Genomic DNA, 21576 nt, shown 5'->3' with positions numbered 1-21576 from the left:
AAGTCCATTGCAAGTCCAGGAATACAAATATACAAAGTCACATGATAAGATCATTGACAAATCCAATGAAACCAAACAATACTTCCAAGCATGCAACGAAACCTTAACAGTTGGACTTGTCAAATATTAGTTTGAAATCAATTACCTTAATCTATAGCATATACAAAACTATTTAGACGTGAATTTGCCAGTTGTTTTCTTCACTTAATACAAAACTATTTAGGCTTGCTGATACGATGAACATCCAATACTGAGTATTAGTCAAAAAACATGCCTAGTAATTTAAGTGCGTTTTCTTTTTCGCATTGATCTTAGTTGATACCTTCTTGGTAACTCCTTAAGCCGTTTTTCTTTCGTTTTCTTTTTCTTGCATACTTTACCCGACATAAAGCCACCATCTTCAGTTTCTGTGCAGCTTTCCAAGTGTGAATCAGCTGGAATCTTAGAACCTTCTTCAGTTATCTTCTTGGTTGAATTTAAGTCATTCGACAAAGAAGCAACGTCATCTTGTTTATGATCGATTTCAGTTTCTAGAGAATTTTTCTCGGTTGATGGAACATTTTGATGAATAATATTTTCAGTATGTTTGAGGATATCTCTGAAAATAATACTCATTGCAGCACGAGATTCGGTTTGTGGCATCAATAAATCTCGTACCCGAGTGACTGGAAGATCATCAAAAGAAACAGGTAATGATTCGTTTGTTGTATTGGAACATTCATCATGGAAAGATTTAGAAGCATAATCTTCCCAGTTACACGGAAACCCAGAAAGAAAACCGTCACAAACCTGTGCGAAACAGTAAATATTCATTAGAGATTGCAATCTCAACATTTTTGTATAAAAAATGGGTCCAGTCTTCATAAACAGATAAATATACAAATTGGTTAAAACAGAACCGTTTAAAAGTTGCCTAAGGTGTTATCAGTTATGATGCCCTAAATCCTTCTGACTAAAAGAATTATCTTATTTAAATTACGCAGATTTCGTTGAGGTGGTAATAAGCTTGTAAACGAACCGAACGAACACGAACAGGGCATGTTCATGTTCGTTTGTTAAGAATAATAGCCTGGCCGCGCTCAATTATGGTTAATCGAACACAAACAAATGAAAGAAGATAACTGAGCGAACACCAATTAAAAGTAAATGTAAACATCAATCTGTTGGGCCTTAAAAGATAATGAAACTTGACTGAAATATTAATGAGAACAATGATCTTAAAAGAATATAAATGGACAAACTAAAACACAGGTAAACTAACAAACATATTTGTACATAAACAAACGAACATCCATGAACGAGCGTAAACGGACATTAGCGAACATAAATGAACAAACGTTCACAAACGAGGCATGTGCTGTTAGTTTAACTAAATAAACAAATAAAGTTCTCCATGTTTGTTCATTTAAACATTTAATTAAATAAACAAACATAAACGGACTTTCAACCGTGGTTCACTAAGCGTTTAGTTTGTTTAGAGATGGGGGTTGGGCGGGTTCAGTAATGGGTCAAAAAGGGCTCAGATTGAAACAACTACCGGAAGATATAGTAGGATTGGGCTGACACAATCACCTTTTTCTATTTTTTTATTTTTTTTTTGGCAAAAGTTATTATGCTTAATTAAGATTAAACAAGGCAGACTTCCAGTAATAATCAAAATTCTAAAAAATGATTTAGGAGTTTTTTGCATTAAAAATAGACTATGGAGACTTTCAACCCACTTGATCCATCCCTAGGCTTGTAAGCGAACCAAACTTTTAGTGAAACGCAGAACACACTTTTTTGTTCATTTAGTGAAACGAACGAACATGAACATATGTCTCATACCTTCATTTATGTTCATGAATATTCATCTACGTTCGTACATTAATCAACACAAAGATAATAGTGTACAGAACAACGTTAACCGGGTCATCCGAATTCGACCTACATAGAACATTTCCTGTTTTGACCCGAAACCCATCTTGACCCATTATCCATATGTCCGTTTTGCAACCTCTAATATTCAAGGAATTATAAGACAAGACGGTTTAATGGTACTTCGGGTGAGAAACCGTGAGAGAGTGTGCGTGACTTATTTATGCAACCGCTAATCATGATGATGACGCCATCAACTGCTTCAAGAGTGTTGTTATCATGCCTCTTGGCAATTGCTGCAGAACCATAAACTTGAATTCCATCTTCAATACTATTATGCATCTTCCCGGTTGATGCAGACCCCAAAAGTTGCATTCCCCGCGTTCTTAACGTCCTGTATTAAGAAAAATCATAGTATAAAGCTCTCTGTGCAGCAAAATGAGTTCACTTTGTAAATAATTTCATTATACATTTATTTAGAAGGAAATGTTTTTGTTATAATGTGAATGTATTATCAGGGCCGGTTCTATGAACACAAATTTGTCTACAACTAAGACATCCTACTCGATCATCAAACTTAAGGATGAACTTGTTATAATAATTTATCCTTACTTACTCTCGGTTAACGAAACCTCCAACGCCCAATTGGGATTCACCGTCAACCTTTATCAGCCACCATTCGCGCAAGAAAACCTGTAAAGAACACACATTAACATATATAATTCAAAATAATTCATGTGTGAAACTTCTTACCGATTTACGTTTGGATGAAGTAATCGAAGTTTTGGACTCACAGAGAAGATTCGGCATGAGGGCGGCCAGCAGGTCACCAAATTTGAAGCTATTAACTTCAAATAAAAGCAGGATTATTATTAATATTATTATCAAGATAAAGTAACAAAAAATGGGGTTTTAACTGCAATTTATGAACATTATTACATTAGGGCACTAAATCTTGACATACAAGTTCATGTCTTTTTATAAATAGACAAAATTAGATGGCAAAATAAATCATTACAGGTGGATAATATTGAAGTGAAATTGTAAAGGAATACAAATATGGGTCGATTGAAGTTTGTAACACGGATGAAATAATTTGAATACCTTTCAAGAGGAACTAGAAACTGGTGAAGAAGACGATGGGTGGAATAATATAATAATATAAATGTTTATTATTTGGGAGCGGGGTATAACTGAATTAAATTGAATTTTGAATTGATTGACCAAACTTTTTTATGTTTTACCTCACTACTGTATCAATAATAACATATATATAATTTTAGAACACGATCGAAAGTAAATACGAACGAAGTATTCCAGCAACAGTTTTGGATATTGGGTTCAACAGAAAACTAATGAAATAAAAGAATTAGTTACGTACCGGAAGTAATGGCAATTCGATGGATGAAGATGAAAGATTAACGTTGGTAATTTCGAACGATCTTGAAACTTAAACTTTACAATGGCGTTTTAGGGTTTAGGTTTTAATTCGTATGTGATATAATTTATAGATATATGTAGTCGCCAAATAAGTTACCGTTGCCTTCACGCAAACTTAACGCAATGGTTTATGATCCTTTCATTTACCATCTAGTTATTTTTTTTAGCTTTTTACTAAATCAAATACGATTATTATTATTATTATTATTATTATTATTAAGAAATATCACTTTTTTGTTGTAATATAAACTATAGAAAATTACAAAATAATCAAGTTTGATCAACTTTTATAAAAAACAGACCATCAATTTAGTGAGTTTTTTATGGTGTTGTTAAACGTACCCCTCCTCTTACACCATTTTTACTAAATATACCCTCTCTTAACTTATTTGATAAATTACTATTACCTCTTAAAATTATTTATATATATATTAGTCCCTACAACATTTTTTTTCGCTTAATAATCTCCACTACATATATTAAATTAAAAACTATCAAGTACTACTATTAATTTATTTTTTTAGTATTAATATTTTTAGTATTTATAATATTTTTTTTAATTTTAATAGTATATATATTTATAATATCCTTAATTTACCTCTTTATCTTTTACAAAATAAACCCTAAACCCTAAACCCTAAACTCGAAATCATAAAAACGCAACTTGTAAAAAAAATATATGAAATTCTTATTTTTGTGCTAATTTGGTAATCATATGATTTAAAGGGGCAATATGAAAGTTGGTTTTTTCAAAGGATGGTATAACAAGCAACCAGGGAGGGTATATTTAGCCACACCCGTTTTTTATTAGATTAGTGTAGTTGGTAAAATTATTTACCAAAGTGATGTACTTTGAAACTTAGTTACCAAAATGGGTATTTTTAGTTGGACCCACCACCCACTCACCTAATTCATCTTCCTCATCTTCCCGCTAAACCCATTTTTCATCTCTCAATCTAGACACCACCAACTCCGATCAAATAATTCGGCGACCACCAATAATCGATTACCATGCCCTAACACAGTTAGATGTCGTCAGTCCCGGACAAGGCCATATCGTGAGTCAACGTGGACAAGCTCCAGTGACCGGGCAAGGTCAAATAATACGCCGGAGGAATGCACCACCACCGTATCTTCACGTCTTTTGTCTGGTAGTCAACGTCGACAAGCTCCGGTGACGGAGATAGTTACATGTGTATCTAAGAAAGATCAAACAAATGGTTTTAGCTCCGGTGGCGTAGATCAAGATAGAGTTACCTGTTAGGAGAACTCCGGTGACGGACTGACGACATCTAACTGTGTTAGGGCATGGTAATCGATTATTGGTGGTCGCCGGATTATTTGATCGGAGTTGGTGGTGATCTAGAATGAGAGATGAAAAATAGGTTTAGAGAGAAGAGAAGGAAGATGAACTGGGTGAGTGGGTGGTGGGACTGGGTCCTATTAAAAATACTTATTTTGGTAATTAAGTTTCAAAGTATACCATTTTTATAAATGATTGGTAAAAAATTCTTTTTGTTGTCGTGTTCTTTGAGGTTTTTACTAGTCTCCCACGGGCTTTAATGAAATTAATTTACCATATATTCAAAAAAAATCTGTAGAGATCCACAAATATGTGCTTCATAAAATGTTTTATTAATAAACATTACCAAAAAAAGGTTACATGACATCAAAATATTTAGTCACCCATATGTCTATTTAGTCTTTATATGAAACATTCTTTAGCTAGTCTGTTCCTCCATTGTTGAATTCTCGGTCTTTCTTTCTATTTTCAATCCTTCACTCGTATATGCATGCATGTAAATATATACATACATTCATTTCAAACCCTAAACTGCACATGGATCACTGGTACCACCGGAAACAACCGTCCTCCACCGTCTACCGCCTCCTCCTGTTAACCCTATACATTAACCATATAACAGCATTTGATCTCAACACAATAACCTTTGATCAAGGATACGCTCCGTTGTTCAGCGACTTCAATATCGATCGATCTGAAGACGATACACGCGTCCGTCTCCTCCTTAATCGTCAATCCGGTATTTTTATTATAATTTAACGTAAAACTTATTCATTTTCCGTTTACGTTAGATCTGATTACGTTATTTGAAAAACTGTTACAGGTTCTGGTATTATATCTACCGATTATTACAATTACGGATTCTTTAGCGCCAAAATTAAATTGCCCACGAAGAATACTGCAGGCATCGTCGTCGCGTTTTACGTGAGTATTTGATTATTTATCAGTTTGTTTTTCGTCTCAATGGATTAGGCTTCGATTTGAAGAAACGAGGCACATTTCGTAGAACCGTTGTTGATATTGCTGTGCATGAAATCGAAAAACGATCCTAAACCGAAAAAACTAAACTGAAACAAAAACTGACGGTTTGGTTTTATGTTTTTATAAAAACTAAACTTAAGGTTCGATTTTGATCTTGCATATAATACAAACCGAAAAATCAAAACCCGACTAAATTTTTATATTTCATTTTGTATATTTCAGTTTCACTATAAGAATTTAATAAATATGCAAGTTATATTATAGCATAAATGAATAATAATTAATAAGTTATATTAATGATTTAGTCCAGAATCATTATTCTGGGCCAAACAAATTTTTTCATCTAAAATTTTGAAGCTCAAATGGCAAAACTGAAACCAAAAGTCAAAACTGAACAGAACTATAAACAGAACGGTTTTCAAAACACCAAAAAATCCAATTCTTGGTTTTTTGTTCGGTTTTAGGCTAAAACCGACGCACACCAAACCATGCACGCCTCTAGTTAATCAAATGGTTGAATGCAGACTTCCAATGTAGATGTGTTCCCTAAAACTCATGATGAACTGGATGTGGAGTTTTTGGGGAATGTGAGAGGGAAGCCGTGGAGGTTTCAGACGAATGTTTATGGTAATGGTAGCACCACTCGTGGCCGGGAAGAGAGATACCGGTTGTGGTTTGATCCGAGTCAGGAGGCTCACCGGTACAGTATTCTTTGGACGCACAACAAGATCATGTAAGTTAGATTCAACACACTTTAATTTACATTGTAGCCTAGCTTGTATGTAGAGTGTGGATTTATGACATTATATGGTCCAAAGAACCAAACGCAAAATTTGTGACTTTAGGTTTGGTTTAAACGTGTTCCCAATGAATTCAGGTCGAGTCCAGGAACATAGACAGATAAACAGGTCATGTTCAGATATATTAGTTGGTACAAAACTTGCAACCAGTATATTTAATCAAATAAATCTAAGAATATAAAATTAAGACAGAAAGTCAAAAGTAAGCATGTAAATATAAAAAATAAATGTTATGATCAAATACAAATTTTATTGTAAATGGGGTGACATGGATCTTCAGATTTGAAGAGTTACGTGTTTGGGAGTGCTTTTATTTTTTGCTTTTTACCTAAATACAAAAAAGTTGTCGTTATAAAAAAAATGTCTAAGAATTATAATAACAGTGAAGTAATTATTATTACTCTATAGTATTATAACTAGAGTAAATACAGTTATTATATTTTTATATTTTTATTAGAGATATTACTCCATTAATAATAGTTATTTTGGTTATTTTTACGTTAACAATTGGACCTAAGCCCACAAAATAAATAATAAATACTCCATCCGTCCCATTTTAAATGTCATGGTTTGATTTTTCAAGTCTTTCTTGTTTAACTTTGACTGGCAATATTTTTGTTTGTGTTATATAATACTTGATGTAAAATATATGAATGGATTGGGTTTTAAATGTATTTTACATTGATATAATTTTCATCAAGTATTATATGACACGAACAAAAATATTTACGGTCAAAATTGTAAAAAAAATACTTGAAAAGTCAAAATATGTCACTTATAATGGGAAGGAGGAAGTATTATTTATGTGATGAATTTGATTTCTGTATCAATGAGTATGGTAGGCAATTAGGCATGCGAATCCCACTTTGTGTACAAGTGACAACTCATAATTGAAAAGGGTAAATATTAATAGATACAAACATGTTCATCCTTTCTAGACTTTGACCTTAAAAGAGTTGATTACGCAGCCGCTAAACGCGGCTATTTTCCCACGCTTTCTTTTCTCCCGGAAATATTAAGAAAAAAAGTGGCCCCGAATTATTGACAATCAAATCTATCTTTAGTTTTAGTTATTTATGTTTTATTTTTTCCCACATTTTTTATTAAATTTTCGTTAATATTTCATTTCTACAGATTTTACGTGGACGAAATCCCAATAAGAGAAGTTTTGCGTGACGAGAATATGGGGGGCGACTACCCATCAAAACCCATGTCATCATACGCCACCGTTTGGGACGCCTCCACCTGGGCCACTGGTGGCGGCCGTCACAAAGTGGACTACCGCTTTGAACCTTTTACCTCCGAGTTCCACGACCTTGTCCTCCAAGGATGCCCAGTTGATCCCATTGACGTCACCTCAACCAACTGCATTGACGCCATTGACGAACTCGAATCTTGTGAGTTTGCCACCATCACTCCACGTCAGCAACAAGCCAAAAAATGGTTCAGAGAAAAATACATGTATTATAGTTACTGTTATGACCGGCTAAGGTACCCTTCTCCATTACCGGAGTGCTTATTAATATCTTCCGAACAAGAGTTGTTTAAGAGTAATGGGAGGCTAAAAAACCCCCAAATTTTTCACCGGAAAAGGCGGTCCGGGAGAGGCTCACACCGGCAGCCAAATAACACAGCTACATATTAGTATCAACCCAGGTCAGGGTAGTTACATAGTTACATTATTATACATAACGTGTTAATTAGTCAGTCTTTAGATCTTTACGTTTTCTTTTCTTTTAAGACCCAATAAACAATATTAAGGGGAATATTAAAGCGTTGGGTTTGAAACTTCGTGATCCTTATATCCTAATAATATATGTAATGAAATGATGACCAGATAATACATGAGTATAACTAATAACATAGTTGAAACAATAGGTATTAGGCTAGCTAATTGCAAAAACCAACTAGTTACCCGAATCAAAACCGATTAGTAACCAATAAACTGAAACTGGTTAGTAACTGAAAAGTGAGAAACTGGTTTCTAACCGATCCAAACCGTAAACTAGAAACCGTTTTAGCGTTTTGAAGGAAGAACCGGTTTAGCGTAGGCAGCGGCTGATAGTGACATTTTGTACTAGAGCGTGCTCCTCCTCGTACTATTGTCGGTGAGCTGTCACCCTGTGATTGGTTCATGGGCTGCTTTGGTCAGATCTTGTCTATTTTGTCCATACCTTGGCAGGTATAGTACAAAAGATCTTCCAGAAGCGTACGGACTGGCTCTTTTGGGCGGGAATATTCCCGCCTTACTCATTCCTTCTTCAGGTGACATTGCTGAAGTATAAGAGTTAGGGCCTTATGCGTGTAGCCTTACTGTTAGTGCGGTATCCTTCCTTCTTGGCTTGTACTCATAGCTGCGGGAACAGGCAGGGTACTGTACCAAGGGAGGCTTTCCTGCGGGAACAGCTAGCTTACTGCGTGTAAGGTCTTCATCTCTCTGAGCATGGTGGGTCCTGCGGAACCAGTTGGTCTATGCGCAGACGTACCTCATCAAGGTGTGTTTTGCGGGTCCAACTGGGCTTTGTGGGGACCTACCTCTTCACCGATCCAAACCGTAAACTAGAAACCGTTTTAGCGTTTTGAAGGAAGAACCGGTTAATAACTGGCAAACCAAAACTGGTTATTGAGTTTTTTATATACTTAGTATTTTATTGAATTTTTGAAAACTAGTTAATAACCATTTATTTCGGTTAACCACTTCGGTTGTTAACCCAACCAGTTTCAATGTCTCATAGGTTAGGTTTTTATACAAGTCAAAACCGGTTATTGTAATAACCAGTTTTAACCATGTTGGCCAATTACCAGTTCGGCTATCAAACAACACGACCAAAACTAGTCAACCGTATTTGCACCTCTGGGTACAGCTAGCTATTTATGTTCTGTTACAGTTGTATAATACAGGGACTTAGAATGCAATTATAGATAGTTGTGTACAGGGACTTAGAGTGCAATTGTAGATAGTTGTGGGTTCTAATTGTAATAGTTAGTTGGTTGTTAGGAACGGTACAAATAACGATCGTAACTGAATAAACAGTATGCTTGATTTGGTGTAAACACTCTCTTCCTGAATTCTCTCTGTTTCTATCTTATCAAGTGGTATTAGAGCTTCCGATCCTCGGAAGTTCCTGATCGTAACCCCAATTCGTTCAGTTCTAATCAAGATTCGTTCAATTTTAACCCTAATTCGTTCAGTTCTGATCAAATATTCGTTCAATATTGTCCAATTAGTTCATTCCTTTCATTCTATTTACTGAAATTGATCTTTATTCGATCAATTTTGTTTCTGAAACCCTAAATTTCTGTTCAATTTCAATTCTTTCGTGTAATTGATCATCGTTCGATCAATTCAACCATCTGGTAGTAATGGCAACTCGTAATCAATCGTTGGAGCAGCGGCTAGCTGACCATGATGCCACGTTAAGCAAATTGGAATCGGTGACAAGTTCCAATCTAACCGAATTAGAGTCTGTGAAGATCCAGTTGAATCAATTGAATCAGACTACGATTCAATTGAGTCAAAATTCAACCAAGTTAGAGTCAAAGATGGATTCTCAGTTTGAAGTTCTCATGAAAAGTATTCAATCTTTGAAAGAAAGTGGTATTAATGCAAATAGAGATGGTCCTAGCACAAACCACAATCACAGTTTGGAGGATCAAAGACTCCATTATCAAGGCTATGGAAGTTTTAACAGATTGTCCAAGATTGAATTTCCAAAATTCAATGGCACAAATGTGGAAGGATGGTTGTGCAGGGTAGAGCATATTTTTTCAATTGATGCTACTCCAGAAAACTCTAAGGTTCGGTATGCTATTATTCATCTAGAAGATATGGAACTTCTTTGGCATCAAGGATTTGTTAGATCACATGGAGGTTTTATTGAAGGTATGCCATGGTTTGAATATAAACGTTCAATTGCACAAAGATTTGCTTTAATCATTGGGGCAAAATGCTATGAGTGCTTTAGCATCAATCATTCAAACTAGTAATGTGCAAGATCTTTGTCAAGAATTTGATCTTGCCTTGACGAGAGTCACTATTTGTGAAGAATATGCTATTAGCCTTTTTCTTAAAGCCTTAAAACTAGAAATTTCAAATCCACTTAAGCTGCTAAAAATCCCTACTCTCCCTGAAGCTTATGTCCTAGCTCGACAACAAGAAGATAATCTCAAACTTCTACCAGTGAGTACTTATAAACCAACTTATAAGACTCCCTACAAATCTGTTAATTCTTTCCCTAAACCCGTTTATAACCCTACACCTTTATCTGCCACCAATCTACCTTTACTACCTACACCACCCTTTAAACCTAAAAATTATTTCATTAAAACTCTTACTACCAAAGAAATAGCAGATAAGAGAGCTAGGGGAGAATGCTTTGGCTGTAATGAAAAGTATTCTTCTTCTCACAAATGTAAAAACAAGCAACTATTTTCAATAGAAGTATGGGAAGGCGAGGATACTGAGGAATACTCTGAAAATGTATCTCATGATGATTTGGATCCTCAAATTTCTCTCAATGCCATAATGGGAGTTACATCATATTCCACTATGAGAGTGACCGGTTCTATTGGTACTAAACAATTGCATATCCTAATAGATTCTGGATCAACTCATAATTTTTTGGATGAGAAGATAGCTTGTAAGATGAATTGCCCTCTTAAAGAGATGCCTTCTATGAAGATCACAGTGGCTGATGGTAATGTGATGTCCTGCACTGAAGTATGTGAAAACATGCAATGGATGATGCAAGGTAATTGGTTTAAAACTGGTGTCCTAGTTATACCCCTTAGCAACTATGATATGGTATTAGGCATACAGTGGTTACAGAGTTTAGATGATATAACTTGGAACTTTAAAGCTTTAACTATGAAGTTCAAAGTTAATATAAAGTGTTTGAATTAAAAGGGGCTACAGAACAGGGCTTAAGTCTATACTCCAGTGAAAAATTTCAGACACTATTACTCAATAACGGGCAGTTGGTTCAGGCACAATTGTTTAGTTTACAATTATTGCCAACATATGATTTTACCCATATACCCTTGGTACAGGGGAAATCTGATAGCAGTCAGGTCAATGCTTTGCTAGAAAAGTATGATGAGGTATTTGCTATTCCCAATTGTTTACCTCCGATCATCAAATCATTTTGAAAGAAGGTGTTGATGTAGTGGCTCAGAAACCTTATAGATATCCAGCTGCTCAGAAGGATATCATTGAAAAAATGACCCAAGAGTTGCTTGATATGGGTATTGTGAGAGAAAGTACAAACCCATTTGCTTCACCTGTGGTCTTAGTTAAAAAGAAAGATGGCAGTTGGAGGATGTGTGTGGACTATAGGAAACTTAATAAGGCCACCGTCAAAAATAATTTTCCTATTCCCCTTATAGATGAATTATTAGATGAGTTGGGAGGAGCTACTGTTTTCCCTAAGTTGGATTTAAGATCAGGTTACCATCAAGTAAGAATGCATGATCCTGACATTTACAAAACAGCCTTTAAAACTCACCAAGGCCATTTTGAATTCTTAGTTTTACCTTTTGGCCTCACCAATGCACCAGCAACCTTTCAAGCTCTAATGAATACCACTTTTAAGCCTTTATTAAGGAAGTGTGCTCTGGTTTTTTTTATGATATTCTGGTGTATAGTGCTTCTATGCCACAACACTTAGTAGACTTGGAAGCAGTTTTGAAGTTATTTCAAGCCAACTCTCTAGTAGATAAGAGATCTAAGTGTAGTTTTGCTGGTTCAAAAGTAGATACTTGGGGCACATCATCACTGAAAATGGGGTAAGTACTGATCCTAGTAAGATTGAGGCTATTGTTCAATGGCCACAACCTACTACTGTCAAGCAACTTAAAGGGTTTCTAGGCCTAGCCGGCTACTATAGAAGGTTTATAAAATCCTTTGGTGGTATAGCCGGACCACTTACAAACCTTTTGAAGAAGGATGCCTTCCAGTGGAATGCAGAAGTTCAATTGGCTTTTGACCAACTGAAAGTGGCTCTAACTACTGCTCCAGTCCTAGCATTACCTGATTTCACTAAAGTTTTCATCATTGAAACCGATGCCTCTGTAAAAGGGCTTGGGGCTGTACTTATGCAGGATGGTCATCCATTAGCATTCATTAGTAAAGGCATATCAGTTAAGCAGCAAGCAATGTCAGTTTATGATAAGGAGCTTTTAGCAATCTTAATGGCAGTCAAACATTGGCACCACTATCTGATTGTTAAACATTTTATTATCAAGACAGATCAAAGAAGTTTAAAGTACTTGCTAGATTAGAAGGTTAGTACCCTTTGCAACAAAAATGGTTAGCCAAGCTTTTGTGTTACAATTATGAAATTGTGTGTAAAGAGGGGGTAGAGAATAAAGTTGCAGATGCTTTGTCTAGAGTAGGTTGGCTCTTTTTGAAATGGGTGTGAGTTCTATTCACTTAGGACTATGGCCAAGAATTAAAGCAAGTTGGTCTAGTGATCCCAAGTTACAAGCTATTTTGAATAAACTGCAACACACTTCTCATGTTCATAACTGGTCATGGGATGGCAATTTGCTTAAAAGAAAGGGTAAAGTGGTGATTGGGGAGGATCCTCAACTTAAAAATGGCATCTTGCATTTATGTCATTCTGCACCAGTGGGAGGCCATTCAGGTTATTATCGTACTCTACAAAAGCTTAAACAGATTTTCTATTGGAAGAAATGTGATGCTGATGTGAAGCAATGGGTGAAGAAATGTCATACCTGTCATAGGGCTAAATATGAAAGAGTGGCTTATCCTGGATTATTACAGCCTTTACCCACTCGTACTTCAGTTTTTGAAGACATTTCTATGGATTTCATTATTGGGCTGCCCAAATCTAATGGTAAAGATGCCATTTTGGTGATAGTTGACAGGTTCACTAAGTATGGTCATTTTATTGCTTTAACTCATCCCTATACAGCTGCTCAAATCGAACAGTTAGTGTTTGATAATGTATTCAAGTTACATGGATGCCCTACAACTATAGTGTCAGACAGGGATCCAATCCTCCTAAGTCTATTTTGGAAGGATTTTATGAAATTGCAGGGTGTTCAGTTGAGTTTTTCCTCTGCCTATCATCCTCAAACGGACGGCCAGACAGAGGTCCTCAATCGATGTTTAGAAACCTACTTAAGATGTATGGTGATGGATGATCCCAAAGCTTGGTCTAAATGGGTTACCTTAGCAGAATGGTGGTATAATACCACTACTCATTCTGCAATTAGCATGAGCCCTTTCGAGGCTTTATATGGTATACCTCCACCTCTGCATTTACCTTATATACCTAATGATACTCAAATAGATTCATTGGATTCATGGTTTAAAGATAGAGAGATCAAGTTAGTGTCCTTGAAAACTAATCTGGCCAAAGCCAAGAATAGGATGAAACAACAAGCAGATAAACATCGTTCGGAACGAAGGTTTGAAGTGGGCAGTTGGGTGTATGTAAAACTTCAGGCATATGTGCAAACTACCCTTAAGAAACATCATCATCACAAACTAGGTCCAAAATGCTATGGTCCATTCTTAATTTTGGATAAAATTGGTGCAGCCGCGTACAAATTGGACTTACCTTCTGAGTCGCAGATACACCCTGTTTTTCATGTGTCCCTTCTTAAAGCTGCTCCGGGTCCTGTTCTATCAGTTAATCCATTACCAAAAGTTACAAGCTTTACTGTTCAGCCTCGTGCAATCTTGGATCGCAAATTGTTGAAAAAGGGGTCTAGGGCTGGAGTACAAGTTTTGGTGCACTGGCAAGGGTTACCGATCACTGAGGCAACCTGGGAAGATTTAGAAGTTCTGCAATGAAGATTTCCTCATTTTGAAGCTTGAGGTCAAGCTCCAAGTCAACAAGGGGGTGTTGTTACAGTTGTATAATACAGGGACTTAGAAAGCAATTATAGATAGTTGTGTACAGGGACTTAGAGTGCAATTGTAGATAGTTGTGGGTTCTAATTGTAATAGTTAGTTGTTAGGAACGGTACAAATAACGATGTAACTGAATAAACAATATGCTTGATTTGGTGTAAACACTCTCTTCCTTAATTCTCTCTGTTTCTATCTTATCATGTTCTTAATTTCAAACCTCAATATTGTTCGGTTCATGACAAGCAACAACACCAAGTCCAGTATGGTTTTAACGGATTCATCAGCCTTCTTTTGTTAACACAAGAATTTTTAATCGGGGAGCTAAACAAAGGAGAAATTGTTAATCACACATAAAAACAAATATAATTTTGAAACATGTATATCACACGATGAAACAAAGAAGAAACCAATCCTTGTAGATACCAAGATACTTGAAAGAAGCATATTAACTTGCTTTTTACCCATCGGTATGAAATCAAACCGCAACGATTATGACCACAATGCAAAGCACAATCGCGACTATCACCAAAAGCAAGCAAGTCTGCACAAAAACAAGACATGATGAATCAACATTAAAGAAACATCATTAGTTAATTAACTATGATTATAAACACGATTTAATAACTTACCATTGAAGAGTTTGCTCTTTGAGTTTTTGATGCTTTTGCAAGATGAGTTCTCGCCTGTGAAGTTGCAGCATGAGAATTCTCAATGTTGGACCCAATATCATCTGAAAACAAACAGCTCAAGCATCAACCACAACACAAAAAAAACGATTAAAGGTGACATTTTCAACCCGTTTACATATAAAAGGCTCAATTGTGTTGGTCAAATTGATCAAATATAAGAAATGAATGTAATCCAGAGTTGATTTTAATATATATAATGCATATAACCTCCTAGACTCAGTTTTCTTTACAGATCTAAACTGTTGTTGAATAAATATTGTATTTCTAATCATGATTAAATATACTGATTAATTAGTAAAAATTAAAATGAGCAAAAAACTACATGTAACTTTGTAAGTGAACCCAAGTCGAACCGACCCGACCCATTACCCTTCCAGTCCTACACGTCCACTTGCCACCTTTCAACAGAGTGAAAAATGAGAAACTAATGCTTACCGATCATAGCTCCTTGCTCATGAACCAAAACAACAAGATCTTTAAAAATCTCGTTCACCTCACCTATTTGGTTCTGAATTTCTATAATCCCTTGTTCTCTTTCTTCAATAATAGCCTCATTAAACGCAATCTCGTTATCCAACAACAACACCTCCTGTCTGCAAACACAAAACATGAAACAATATTAATACCAGCAATTCAACAAAAATTGCATTAACACAAGTAGAGCTAACTCACCTTCTAGATTCCACAAGAAGTGCCCGTTGTTCTTGACTTCTATCCGAGCTTACATCCATTTCACTCGCTTCATAACTACACATAAAAACATAATAATTAAAACTCAATTCAACTTGTAAAACTTCCAAACTAATTTATACAAACTTTCAAACTAATTTACCTTGACGGAAGAGCAGGTTTCGGAGCAAGCGGAGTGTAAGCAGTCTCCCTTTCGGCTGCAAGCCGTTGCGCCTTCTGAAATTCTTTCAAAACCGCTTGAAAATCTTTCGCAAGTTTAGCATCTGTGATTTTTTTACTAGACTGCACAACATAACAATAACCAAACTTTACCATCATCTCAAACAACCAGCCTTCATTAAATGTAAATAAGAATCACTTACACTAACTTCCGCACGATGATCGGTTTCACTAGCTTTCTTTAGTTTCTCTGAAGTATCCTTAACCAATTGACCAATATGCAGCCTTGTCTTATGCCTATCAATTAACAACATTTAATAAGTAACCACATTAACAATTTAATCAATACTCATCACATATACAATTAAATTCAAATCATGAAAATACAAAATTAAACCCTAACAACAGTGTTGTGAAAATCGGGACTAATCAGCGACTAATCGCCAGTCGGCCAGTGACTAAATAATTTTTGGGTAGTCGTAGTCGAACCTTAGCTCTGGCCTTGATTCCGGCAATTTGCGACAGTTTCTGGCCATTTCTGACTACTCTAGCAAATTCCGACCAATTTACGGCAATTCCATAACATATACATAAAAATATGTGTATATATTAAAATTGCATAGAAAAATATGTATATATGTATATGTATATATGTAAATTACATATAAAAATATATAAAACTGAAAATTAATAAATTATATATAAAAATTCCAATCCGATTGAGTCCCGTCCTACCGCCCCACTAGCGATTTCTACAACACTGCCTAATAACCATCAAAATTCAATCATGAAACCCTAACCCACCCACAAACTAACCAAACCCTCAAAATAATTAAAACAAAAGCGTACACTTTTTCTCTCAATTCAGGTGTATCTTTCGGTGTGCCAAGAGTATTAACCAGCCGTTGAAACGTGGATACACCAGTATTAATCTGGAAGATCCCAGAAGCAATCGCTTGAGTCGGATCTTGTTGCTTGAACCCGTTGGTGTATCCTCCTCGATTCGGGCGACCCGCTTCAAGATCCTGAAAGCTCATCTTCCTATCCGATTATTATACAAAACCCGGAATTTGGATTTTTTTTGGAAATTGAGGGTTGAAAGTTGCGATTGAGGTGATGAAGTGAAAAGGGTTAGCGGGAATTGGATTGAATCGGGTCGGATTTGAGGATCGGAGATTGAGTTGGTGGAGAGTTTTTGGGGGAGAATTGAGGCAAAAGCAATAATAATAATAATAATAATAATAATAATAATAATCGGGATAAATAAATTAATAAAGATAATGGAAATTAGCGGGCGGTGAGTTGTTGGATTCATTTGACGCCGGCGCGTGCAAGTCCGACTGAAATGGACACGTCATATTTTATTAATTTAATATTATTAGTATTTGAATCGTGTTACATGCAATTTTCTTTTTTTAATGGTAATTTTATTCACACCACAAATCTACACAGCAGCCTCAAGTTACACCAATTCAACAACTTTTTTTAATTTAGATTTATTTTTTAACTAAAGAAACCATAAAGTCTTGGATGTTACTAATGATCTTCTCTGCTTTGATCTCTTTCCTCTCATACAATTTTTCATTTCTAGTCTTTCAAATTCTTTAATAATAAGTAATCATCACAATACTATAAAATGGCCTGTTTTCTTAATCCCCCAAACCCACTTTAGAATGAAGCTACAGCAAACGTGTTGCCAAAACACCGAGAGTTCGAGACAATCATGCAACATGTAAATATATATGGTTCGCCACACCCTGTCACAACACAAACAACCTTGAGAGTTAACCTAAATATTTCTCCTATTAAAATTATTTTGCGTTGGAATTTTATTCATCTTCGTCGACCAAGCTAATTTATTTTGGAAGGAAACCATTTGCAAATAGACAAGTATACAACTATACAAGGGTATGACGGTATCCATATCCAGATTCAAAATTACATTAAAAATCACTACATTTCTTCTTTCGTTTTTATTTTTTTATATAGAAACATAGATATTACATCAACATAGCAGGTAGGCGGGCAACAAGCTGCGCCGCCACCCATTTCTGAATTGCAAACCCTAACCTGCTAAAGACATACACTTGCCCCTCTAGAGTCGACACATTGCCATGCATAACCCGTTGGACCCTGGTTAGGAAACGGATAGCTTCCGGTGTCAAGGAGCCAAAGGTATCAAAAGCAAGAGGGACAAAAACATGTTGGTTTTCTTCGCAGGCTTTAGCATGTTTCTCCACCTTATTCGTTTCAGCCATTTTCATTGCTTGCCATTTCATTGCTTGCCCAGCTACAAACCCATTATCCCTCAAACCAGTTAAAGGAGATACCCCTGTGAGGTCAACACAAGCGTGTTTTCCCCCGGCCCAACCAAAGACGAGCAAATCTGCCGGTCGTAGAGTGGATCTCCCTTCCGTGGGGTCTGTAAGGAAGTTTACGGGGGCTTCCTTTTTAGCTGATATCCCAGCTCGCCTTAAGATGTCCCAAAGAACGTCCCGCACCCAATCATGTCGGTATTTGAACCCAGACATCTCCTTGCAATGAACCGCATGCTCTCCGAATTTATCCAGGCAAGCCTTACGGCAGATCAGACATGTTTCGTCTTCTGGGTACATTGGGACCATCTAACGATACTTAAGAATGGCCCTATACTCGACCGCAGACATGCTTTGGTCCAAGCCATCAATCGGGATAACGGTCATAAAATCTTGGGCGTGAGGACCTTGTAAGGACCTACATCAGTAACAACCAATTTTAAAAAATTGGTTTTTATTTCTTGGGCGTGAGGACCTACATGGTTTTTATTTAAATAATATTTTTTGTATATCTTTATCAATATATATTTCTCTCCATCACTAACAACCAATTTTAAAAATTAATAAAAAAAATATAAAGTAAACGGTAATTTTTCAAATATAGTGAAAAATCATTGTGTTTTTCCTTTTTCCTCTCACAACATTCTAAATCACTCCTTGTATTATAAACATCACTCACAAAATATTTATAGGTTATAGGATGTGAATGCTCTAATCATATGTAAAATACACAAACTGAACACGGTCAAATGGAAAATAATAATATGGTTTTTTAAGAATTTTGAAATTAAAGACCGAAATGGTTAAGTGTGATACGGTTTCTGTCAGTGTCGAATACAACAATTCAATAGTGGAAAACTTTCTCTTTCTTTTGAAACGAAAAGAAAGAAGTGGGAATTTAATGTGATTTATTCTACACATTGTTGTATTCTAATTATTTTTTTGTATTGTACATGGTGATTGTGACATTAATATATCTTGTTATGGATTTTAATGGATTGGCCAATAATAATCTTAACTCCGGTATTTTTCGCTGGCAATCTCACTTTTTCAATGTTTTTTGTTTTATAAACCAGTATTTCTCGCTGGCAGTCCCACATTTTCAATGTTTTTTGTTTTATAAACCAGCGCTAAAAAAACTTAACGGGGTTAGGTTTTTGCTGATGTGGCTGGTGAGTTGGCAGTGTCATAATCCTACATGGTTTTTCCCTTTTAATCCTAAAATGTAATTACTATATTAATCCTACAAAAACGGGCTGTAGGGGATTCGAACCTGCGCCTCCAGCCCCGCAATCAACACCCACATGCATAAGCCAACTGATCTGAGTGATCCTTTGATAAAAATCCAGAAACAGAACCTATATAACCAGACATTCGCAACCCATAGAGTATTATGAACCCTAGATCATCAATCAGTCAGGTTGTTATTTGATTGGCCGATTGAAATTAGGGCTATTAAAGAGTGAATGACGACGAACACAAAGGTATAATTAGTTACCTATAAAGATGATTGGAAGAGGGTTAATTTGATCTCAGCAGTAACAACGGAAGGGGCTCAAGAACACGCATCAAAACATCAATGATAATATAATTCATTATAGGGAAACTGTAGGCGATGTATGTGAGGTTCTTTCTTAAAGTTTAATTGAATTATTATGAAAAATATAAAGTACATTGATTAACAGGTTACGTCGGTTCGTTCAAACGAGTAATACGAATCAATAATTGATCTCATTCCATGTTTATGGTGTCGGTGGGCTCGTTATGGTATGCATAAGGATATGCAAGATTCAATTTCTAAGTTTAGGACGAGAATTATAGTGCAAGCTAGTGATTTAGGTATCTGGGTTCGCTAATCGGGTCGCGGGTTTGGGTCAGATCCAAGTTAATAAATCTGGATAATAGGATTTAATATAATAAAATATAGTAATTGCATTTTAATCCAAGGGAAAAGCCATGTAGGATTATGACACTGCCAACTCACCAGCCACATAAGCAAAAACTTAACCCCGTTAAGTTTTTTTAACGCTGGTTTATAAAACAAAAAACGTTGAAAAGGTGGGACTGCCAGCGGGAAATACCGGAGGTGGGATTATTATTGGCCAATCCATTAAAGGTGAGATTATTTAAATCCAATTTTCCAAATTATTTTGCCACACACGGATTATAAAACAATTGGATTTAACTTTCTATAAATATAAATATAGAAATAAAGTTCTGAAATAAAAAGTAGTTCAAAAAACATGCTTCCTCTCCTCTCAATATCAAAAGGAATGTGCTTCACAATATCGGATAAGGGCAATGTGGCCGATAAGGTATAGGAGGCAAAGATTCTAATGAAGGTATCGATTTAGAGGTCGATAACCTTTGATTGGATATAGAAGCGGTCAGTAGATTCAAAATTTCTATAGACCTAGTAAAAATAAACATATTGGTTAAAACCCGTCAAAATACTTAAACTAATAATATTAAAAAGTTAAAATCAAAAGTAAACGCAGCTAGATATTCCAAAGAATAAAGTTTCACAAACATAATAATTGATCACAATATTAGTGATTCACAATTCTATCAATTCATTCTAATCCGTAGAAATACTATCAGACAATAAACATGTTTATAATTCATAGAAGAAACACATTTGATGACCTAATTAGTTAAATATGGGGCAGACTAAAACACGCCAAATATCATTATAATATTTTATTCTCTAATTATATAGTGTATATTGATAGAATTAGATAAAAGTATATAACGATGACTTTTTCTATTGAAGTCCCTTCATACACTTTGTAGGTTGACAAAACCATATTTGATTTTCTTTCTATATGTATTGTGGGGTTAGGAGACATATATTGAAAAAAATATTCCCAACACTATATGACGTATAATTAATGATAACCAAAGTGTACACGTAGCCATTAGGCCGGTAGCAAGGACAAAAAGATACATATTTCATATTTGTGTGGGGATGAATGATATTCCATCGCACGTAATGTCCCTCTTACAAAAACGTGGCTGTGCTTTACTGGGGCAAAGGGACTATTTTAACATTTGAAAATCAAGTAACACCTTACATTTCCAATCAATTACACCTTTAAGGAAAAATACCTATGTTGAAATACCCTTATATAGACACTAGGGCGAGTTCGTTTCATAAAATTCGTGAGGATTCAAAAATATCGGAATGAAAATCACATGACATGGTGTGTTTGTTTAGTTAGAATTGTTATTTTAATTCCATTTTAATTTGTTCAGTTGTCAAATAATTGAAATTAGAATTCAATTCCTTCAAATTTCATTAAATAAAGGAATTTCATATCCTTCCAAAATCTGGAGTAATTCAAGTAAATTCATTGGATTCTTTGATAGGTCGACGTTTCGGGTGTGTTCGTGTTCAGGTCGATGATCCAGCTCGTAGCGCTTTCAGGTCGGCGCTTCGGGTCGTAGCGCTTTCAGGTCG

At 35.6% G+C, this 21576-nt stretch overlaps 3 protein-coding genes and 1 pseudogene across 4 annotated transcripts; 2 read left to right on the top strand and 2 right to left on the bottom strand.

Annotated features, from left to right (window-relative positions):
* LOC143549292 (uncharacterized) lies at window positions 1-2860 on the bottom strand. The gene is made up of 4 exons (XM_077040222.1): window positions 2611-2860; window positions 2474-2550; window positions 2041-2251; window positions 1-789 (listed from the first exon to the last, which is right to left on the bottom strand). Exons 1-4 carry the CDS (start codon window positions 2665-2667, stop codon window positions 283-285), a joined length of 852 nt encoding a protein of 283 aa, XP_076896337.1. The 5' UTR covers window positions 2668-2860; the 3' UTR covers window positions 1-282.
* A 2230-nt stretch (window positions 2861-5090) lies between these two features.
* On the top strand, window positions 5091-8080 carry LOC143549291 (putative xyloglucan endotransglucosylase/hydrolase protein 30; annotated as a pseudogene). Its single transcript, XR_013138115.1, has 4 exons — window positions 5091-5339; window positions 5424-5524; window positions 6106-6314; window positions 7516-8080. The product of XR_013138115.1 is annotated as a putative xyloglucan endotransglucosylase/hydrolase protein 30 (transcript).
* Window positions 8081-9744: 1664 nt separating this feature from the next.
* On the top strand, window positions 9745-12660 carry LOC143549303 (uncharacterized). The gene is made up of 4 exons (XM_077040230.1): window positions 9745-10264; window positions 10347-11132; window positions 11288-11471; window positions 12135-12660. Exons 1-4 carry the CDS (start codon window positions 9745-9747, stop codon window positions 12658-12660), a joined length of 2016 nt encoding a protein of 671 aa, XP_076896345.1.
* Window positions 12661-14520: 1860 nt separating this feature from the next.
* On the bottom strand, window positions 14521-17032 carry LOC143549297 (syntaxin-22-like). Its single transcript, XM_077040226.1, has 7 exons — window positions 16651-17032; window positions 16005-16098; window positions 15785-15924; window positions 15625-15699; window positions 15388-15545; window positions 14893-14993; window positions 14521-14804 (listed from the first exon to the last, which is right to left on the bottom strand). Exons 1-7 carry the CDS (start codon window positions 16836-16838, stop codon window positions 14739-14741), a joined length of 822 nt encoding a protein of 273 aa, XP_076896341.1. The 5' UTR covers window positions 16839-17032; the 3' UTR covers window positions 14521-14738.
* Window positions 17033-21576: the final 4544 nt, after the last annotated feature.

The sequence above is a fragment of the Bidens hawaiensis genome, unplaced genomic scaffold (assembly GCF_021521415.1).
Source record: "Bidens hawaiensis isolate Kalapana, Puna unplaced genomic scaffold, B.hawaiensis_p1.1 tig00015461_1, whole genome shotgun sequence".
Classification (NCBI taxonomy): Eukaryota; Viridiplantae; Streptophyta; class Magnoliopsida; order Asterales; family Asteraceae; genus Bidens; species Bidens hawaiensis.
Note: the sequence above shows the minus strand (reverse complement) of the source record. Positions and strands in the feature narration are given on the sequence as shown.

Coding starts and splice junctions, on each gene's coding strand:
- LOC143549292 (XM_077040222.1), bottom strand. CDS start 2,667: ATGCCGAATCTTCTCTGTGAGTCCAAAACTTCGATTACTTCATCCAAA. Junction 2,551..2,610: donor CTTCATCCAAACGTAAATCG/GTAAGAAGTTTC, acceptor TGTTCTTTACAG/GTTTTCTTGCGCGAATGGTG. Junction 790..2,040: donor CTCACGGTTTCTCACCCGAA/GTACCATTAAAC, acceptor TGTTTCGCACAG/GTTTGTGACGGTTTTCTTTC.
- LOC143549303 (XM_077040230.1), top strand. CDS start 9,745: ATGGCAACTCGTAATCAATCGTTGGAGCAGCGGCTAGCTGACCATGAT. Junction 11,133..11,287: donor CATGCAATGGATGATGCAAG/GTAATTGGTTTA, acceptor TTGAATTAAAAG/GGGCTACAGAACAGGGCTTA. Junction 11,472..12,134: donor GTCAATGCTTTGCTAGAAAA/GTATGATGAGGT, acceptor GTTCAAAAGTAG/ATACTTGGGGCACATCATCA.
- LOC143549297 (XM_077040226.1), bottom strand. CDS start 16,838: ATGAGCTTTCAGGATCTTGAAGCGGGTCGCCCGAATCGAGGAGGATAC. Junction 15,925..16,004: donor ATCATCGTGCGGAAGTTAGT/GTAAGTGATTCT, acceptor TATGTTGTGCAG/TCTAGTAAAAAAATCACAGA. Junction 14,805..14,892: donor AAAGAGCAAACTCTTCAATG/GTAAGTTATTAA, acceptor GTTTTTGTGCAG/ACTTGCTTGCTTTTGGTGAT.